This window comes from Sesamum indicum, unplaced genomic scaffold (genome assembly GCF_000512975.1).
Source record: "Sesamum indicum cultivar Zhongzhi No. 13 unplaced genomic scaffold, S_indicum_v1.0 scaffold00120, whole genome shotgun sequence".
NCBI classification, from domain to species: domain Eukaryota; kingdom Viridiplantae; phylum Streptophyta; class Magnoliopsida; order Lamiales; family Pedaliaceae; genus Sesamum; species Sesamum indicum.
This window is the reverse complement of record NW_011628049.1, coordinates 128,675-135,193: the sequence shown is the minus strand read 5'-3', so window position 1 is coordinate 135,193 and position 6,519 is coordinate 128,675. Positions and strand designations below refer to the sequence as shown.

The following is a 6,519-nucleotide window of genomic DNA, read 5'->3' as shown; positions in this document are numbered from 1 at the left end:
GGGCCCTGCATTGAAAGCCAAGAACTTGTACGACGGCTCGTATTTTATCGTTCCACGGTCGGTTATCCATCTCTCCGGCTTGAATTCTTTGGAATCCTTGCCCCAAATGTAATCCATCCTCCCCATCGCATAGAGGGAAAACAAGATCTTCATCTTCGGATGCACGTAATGACCACTTGGAAGCATCACCGGCTGAATGGGGGCCTTGTGTTGGAACGGCACCGGTGGATAGAGCCTTAGTGCTTCGCACAATGCACCATGTAGGTACACTAGGTTACGTAGCTCGTCCACTTGGAACATCCTCCATTTGTTAGAATCCTTGGCTGGGACAACGGAATTTAGCTCGTCCCTTATCTTCCTTTCGACTTCTGGATGTGTGGAGACAAGCCACAGAAACCATGTTAGAGCTGAACTAGTAGTGTCACGTCCAGCAATCATGAAGTTCAGTATAGTGTCCCGTAGGAACTTGTCATTGCATTCTAGACCTGTGGACTCGTCTCCATTGATATACGAGGTTAACAAGTCCAAACCTTCATCGTCATCTTCATTGCATTTGTTGGATTTGCTCATTTCTTCACGTTTCATTGAGACATACTTGCCTATGACATCGTCCAGCACGGTCCAAGCTCGACTTAATTTCTTTTCTGGCCCAATTCCAAGCAGTTTCCCCAACCTCCAAAGGCTTTCCGGCAAGCAATGGCGCATTAATATAGCTTCCTCTGCCTCATCCATGGCCTTGGAGAAGGGAACGTCAGGGAATTCAGTCGAGAGGCACCCGGGATCAAACCCTGTGACCAAGATGCAAGTAGTATCAAACGTGAGCCTTTGAAACAAATCTTGTAAATCAATCACCATCCCTTGCTCCGACACATGTTCTAGAACTGGAATCAAGCCCTTCTCCACTTTCTCCCAGCTAGTCTTGATTAAAAACTTGCGGAAACGCTCGTGAGTGATCAAGGCTCGCGCCTGCTTCCTCTGGCTCCTCCAAAGGTCAGCGTCAGAGTTGAAGATTCCATCACCCAAAACGTCGAAAATCTTCTTGAACTCCGCTCCCTTAGGGAAATTCGCAAAATTCGCGCTCATGATAAAATGCACATTAGCTGGATCAGCCGTGGCAATTATATCCATATTAGCAAACCAAGGGCCCTTCAACAGAAAAGTCCCCCCAACCTGCTCGAAAATATTTACACACCGGTCGTGGATCTGGTTAACGTGCCAAAACACGCTTGGGAGCATCCCAACCAAGGGCCAGTTCCATGGCATCCCATTGATGTTACTGAAACACCAAACAAGAAAGCAGCACAGAAGAGCAAACAAGATTTCTGGATAGCCAAATGAGGCCATGATCATGATTATTACAACTTGGCTAGAACTATGAATGGGACTATGCTCATGAGTGAGAACCCACAAAAGGGTCTATTTGTAGCCAAGAGAACCATGCAGAGCTTTGGAGTGTAAGAAAATACAAATGAATTGTTTAGTCATATAATGTTATAAGTTTGTTTCTAGATTAATGTGGTAGCTTATCAGTTAATTTACATCATCCAACAACCTAATTTTGCACGCATAAACTTTGAGAAAATTAAATAAAAAATCAGATTTTTTTTACTTACTTATATGAACAACACAAGTATTTGTGTAATTAATATTGTTCTAATTATTGCAAGAAATAAAACTATTACAGTTTTAATCCCATAGGATAGTGGTTCAACACTTTTAGTCCTATAGTCTACAGAATTTTTAAAATTATTTCAAAATTGAAAAAACTCAATACATTTAATCTTATATATATATATATATTCTTCGAAATTATCAAAATGGTCCTAAAATTGAAAAAACTTGACACATTTAATCCCATAAATCCCATAAAATGAAAGACTAAATGTGTCGAGTTTTCTCAATTTTACGATCATTTAAAAAATTCTGTAAAGCATAGGATTAAATATGTCGAGTTTTGCTGATAGTATCATTTTAAAAGTTCCCACAAAGCAAAAGATTAAAAATACTGAAACCCTATCACATATTTTGCCAAGAAAATCATGTACGTAACCTAGTTACGCAAATGCAAAATATGATTATAGTTGAGTAGTCACTTTCTTAGGAAAGTGAAGTGACATTGATCCTTAAATTAATCAAGTTGCCAAGGAAAGTTTGGTGATAGTTTGGTTAATACATAACCAACAACCAGAAGAATTAGATTAATTTGACCAAATATTTTTTTGGGTTTCTGAAATTTATTAATGTTAATCATGGAACACTATATACATACGTGAAGTGTATAAAAAAAAAAGATTTCATATACATAATCTGTGTATATGAAATAAAATAAAAAATCAAAATTAAGAAACTTGAAAATATCAACAAGCAATTTATAATTATACCTAAGTACATGTCCTTTTTTTTTTTGTGTCTTTGAATATAAAGGGGTGTTTGGCGGAGTTGATTGTAAGTGTTTGTCAATTTTTTTACGAGAATAAGATGAAATAATTTTTTTTTTATTTATGAATTTTACTTTTGAACTATTTATCTATAAAGTTGTTTTAAGTCAAAAACACTAGACAACTCATTACTATTTTTTTAAATTTATTGATAAATTGTTTTGGGAATGATTCCAATTTTAGCATTTTTGTATTTTTTTTTATTTTTATTCCAAACAGGTCGTAAGTAGACGTGATTAGTATGTGACATGTAACACATATTTGTACCTAGATGGAACATCTTGAGCCATGGATTACAGAGGGATGGGGGAGGGGGTGGATTGAATTTTACATCTCTGCCTTGTATTTTCTGTTGTTGTGCAAAATCACAGAGCATGTATTAAGTCTGTGTAGATTTAGGGAATTCAACCAAATAAATATAATTAAAAAGTAAACAAAGAAATAAGACCAGACAGACTCTAAACGACACCGTTGCCTACCGCCGCCCTGTGCCCTATCTCTCTGCTTAGGGTTTCTGAGCTTCGGGAGTGTTGAGCTTCGGGAGCGAAATTTTCTTGTTCTACTCCTTCAAATTTGTTTCCTTGGTTAGTTAACGGCTCAATTTATCAATTATTTTCACTTCAATCTGCGAACTTTGTTTCTGGATTTTTGTATGGGCACTTTGGTTTAGATTAAAGTTTTTTTTTTTTTTGGGTGTGTGTTTGTGTGTTGCAATTACTTTTTGATAAGTCTCTGGGGTCAGTATTTAGTTGTACAACACAGACGCGCATGCACACGTGTGTGTGTGTGTGTGTGTGTGTGTGTGTGTGTTTGATGTTAGTGCGTGGAGGATGGCTTAAAATTGCAGACTGTTAATGTGGCATTGCACACTTGTATTGAAGAATGTCTGCATGAATTTTAAATTGCGTCCTTGGAATGGCTTCTTTCATGTTTTTGTTATGAATTTGGCTCAAAGTTTTGGAATTTGGGTAATTTTTGCTAAGATGTAGTTCTCTTTTGTCTGGTGGTATTGCCAGTGGAATCAGGGTTGATATTGAGAACAATCACATGCCTCTGAAGACTGTATTCATTTATGATATTTTGATTTTTTTTTTTCTTTTGTTAATAACTTTCATCTAAGGTTGCAGTTTGATCATAAACTTAGGCAGGTTGAAACAAAGAGTCTAGCTGATCAGTATCTCATTGCTCTTTAATTAGATTCCATTGCAAGCATTTGGACTAGAAAGTTTTAGCATTTGTATAGTGTCTCTCGCTTGCATGAGTTATACATGGGCATTACTGCTCTTTGTTCATTAGTTCCTCTAATGTTCTTTCAGTTTTAGGTAATACCATGTCTTTCTACATCAAACATATGAAAGTTTGCCTTTCAATTGTTGGTAATATCCAAAAAACATATTTGGTTTACTATCATGGCATGCTGAAAGCATCTCATATTAGTGCACGTGTTAACTTTCAGAAAAGAAAATGGATGGAGTCATTTTAGGCATGCCAGGACCGTGGGCTGACAGTAATTATGAAGCAGCTGACATATACACGACAAAGATTGGAGGAGTTCCAGTATGTAGCAGGATCTAGGCTGAGACTTACATTTCATTTTCTTACTTTTGGTGCCTTCTGATATCTGAGGTTACTCTATCTATTTATCAGGATTGTCCATTTCCAATTGTTAGCGAGAAGCCAGAGCTGCTTAAGTGCACTAAATGTGGAAGCAATCTTTGTCTCATTGCACAGGTTTACACCATGAAACCCTACCTTCCCTTTGTGCACATCGACAATCACCATTAAAATGCATCTCCTTCTCTTATCTCTTTGTGTTTCCAGGTTTATGCTCCTGTTTCAAATAAATCTGTGGCAATAGAAGAGCGAATAATATATGTTTTTTGCTGTGTGGTTCCAGATTGTGAAAGCCTCCTGTAAGGTCCTTTTCCTAATCTGCCATGAAACTGTACTGGAATTTTGTTGGTCTGCAGTGGACTGACGTTTCTGAGTCAGTTTTACTATAGGACCAATTTACTGTTTCTCATTCTCATGAATGTTGCAGCTGGCGAGCTCTTCGTGTTCAGAAGATTTCAAGCAATGAAGGGGTGCAGGTTCCTACATCTTCCCTTTCAATTTCAAATACTAATTGGCAGAAGGATCTATGGTCATTTGACATTAATGAAGAGGATGGTCATGAAGATGATGATGACATAGATCTGGAGGAATTGGGTAGGGCACTTTCTGAAGCCGCAAGTTTAACTTCTAGTGGCGAAAGGCGGAATAATGATGCTGAGCCCAGTAGGAAGCCTCTGCCCAGAGGTCAACCAGCTAGGTCTATTGATGATAAAATTCCAGGTATGGTTCACATTTTTGTTTAAACATCATAAAATGTGGGTTTTCGACTCCATTTGAGACTCAATATCTATTTCCTGGTTGAATCAAACGTTATAGTTAAACGAATCATTTATTAATCTCTTGGAAAAACATAAGATGCAGACGCTATGAGCTGGTTAGCTGGATGAGATGAAAGGTTGATGTTTGAAATCTTTGCATTGATCTGGTGGTAATCTGATGGTTGTAGTTAATATATAGGTCAAGTTATAAAATGACATTTTATGTGGTGGGATATCTATTTGAGACTAGAATTTGTGCAATGATTTTCCTCAAGAAGACCGGTGACCAGAAGGAACTCATTTAGGGAAATTCCCATTTTCTTGACAATTTACTGGATGGAGCTTTACATGCTCCACCTTGTTAAGCTTTGGTTCCTTGTGACTTGACATCTATTATATCTTTAAGAATTATAAGATTTATATCTATGATGTTTCATTGCAGTGATGCCGTGCTTTTACATATACACTCAGGAAGAGAAACAAGTCAAAAAAGATGCTTCCGAAAGTTCTAAGGACCGCTTGCTCTCTATCCAAGAGCTTGAGAACAATTCTGAAGATCCTTCAAATGTAGAAACATATGAAGAAGAGAAATACGAATATGATAGAGCATTAAATGCTGATAGGACTTACCTTAAGTTCAAGAAGCGTATGGATGCATATCCAGAGCAGTGCTTCAGGTAAAAACCTAAAAAGCCTCTGTAACTAGCTCACCTCTTGCAATCAAACTCATAGACATTTTCCTGTTTAATCTTTCATGCAAATACAATATCTTAGGGCCATGTTCCGCTATTGTGGCCTTCTGTTTCTACCTTAATCTGAAAGTGGTGTACCTTTCTGCACTTAGATACTCATATGGCGGAAAGCCCCTATTGGCTTCTGGAGAGATGGGAGATCCTGGGACCTGTAGGCTCTGTGGTGGGGCAAGGCATTATGAAATGCAGCTGATGCCCCCAGTCATATACTTCTTGCAGGAAGAAGCAGATGATAGGCAGAGGATAGCTTTAGAAAAAATTGATTGGATGACTTTGTTAGTCTATACGTGTTCGAAGGTAAGTGTCCCTGTGTTTTGCAACTCCAACCAGAGTAAAGATAAGATATATGGAAATAACAGATAAAAGGGTTCCAAAATTTTGTATTTAAGTTCGTAACTTCATATTTGGCCTCCACAGCCATTGCAACACATATGACTTGCTCCTTTATCTTCTACAGTAATCACTCTGCAGATCATAAAACTTCTTTGATTACTATATATAGTTGCTCTCAAGTTCATTAGACGAATGATGGGCTATTAACCATAAGAGTGCTCTCTGTTTCCACCCTTTCTTCTGTTACACGGTGCTATTGAGGTTCGCCTTATCATTTCCGTCTGTTTCAATTTATAACTTGTCGTCTCTGTTCTCTTTTAGAGCTGTGCGGACTCGTCGTATCAAGTAAAATCTGGCGGTGAAGATTGGATAGTCGCTGAGGAGGCAGTTATCATTCAACATGAGTAAAAAGTGTGTAACCTTCTGCGAAAATCGAGTTTGTATGATACAGCACTGAAACTTTTCCTTTCCGGAGTCATGAATATGTAATAGAGGTAGATGTTACAGTTGATTTTCCGGGCTTGCCGAAATTTTGTTTACCAGGTATAAAATCATTGTTTTTTCAATTCAGCGGTCCAAATTCTCGTAGCAAGACTTCTGTGTGTTGAGAAAATCAGGGCCGCT

The 6,519-nt window shown here is 37.8% G+C and overlaps 2 protein-coding genes across 3 annotated transcripts in view; one reads left to right on the top strand and one right to left on the bottom strand.

The window, feature by feature from the left end:
• The window catches only part of LOC105179017 (alkane hydroxylase MAH1-like), a gene marked incomplete in the record, with an annotated part of 1,732 nt that extends 279 nt beyond the window's left edge, over window positions 1–1,453 (bottom strand). The window contains 1 exon segment of the mRNA XM_011102600.2: window positions 1–1,453. Coding sequence (XP_011100902.1) covers window positions 1–1,350 — 1,350 coding nt within the window.
• A 1,254-nt stretch (window positions 1,454–2,707) lies between these two features.
• On the top strand, window positions 2,708–6,513 carry LOC105179016 (programmed cell death protein 2-like). 2 transcript variants are annotated; one of them, XM_020691209.1, is made up of 8 exons: window positions 2,708–3,022; window positions 3,876–3,995; window positions 4,086–4,169; window positions 4,260–4,351; window positions 4,480–4,772; window positions 5,253–5,487; window positions 5,655–5,859; window positions 6,217–6,513. In XM_020691209.1, the coding sequence occupies exons 2-8, from the start codon at window positions 3,903–3,905 to the stop codon at window positions 6,301–6,303; spliced, it is 1,089 nt and encodes a 362-aa protein (XP_020546868.1). In that variant the 5' UTR covers window positions 2,708–3,022; window positions 3,876–3,902; the 3' UTR covers window positions 6,304–6,513. The 2 variants fall into 2 exon arrangements, with proteins under 2 accessions (XP_020546868.1, XP_011100901.1); XM_011102599.2 differs by having other exon boundaries at window positions 2,709–3,022; window positions 3,895–3,995.
• The last annotated feature ends 6 nt before the right edge of the window (window positions 6,514–6,519 follow it).

Excerpts from the sequence above, each read along its gene's own strand:
- LOC105179016 (XM_020691209.1), top strand. The coding sequence starts at position 3,903 with ATGGATGGAGTCATTTTAGGCATGCCAGGACCGTGGGCTGACAGTAAT. Across the intron at positions 3,996-4,085 it reads CAAAGATTGGAGGAGTTCCA|GATTGTCCATTTCCAATTGT; the intron begins GTATGTAGCAGG and ends TCTATTTATCAG. Across the intron at positions 5,860-6,216 it reads TAGTCTATACGTGTTCGAAG|AGCTGTGCGGACTCGTCGTA; the intron begins GTAAGTGTCCCT and ends GTTCTCTTTTAG.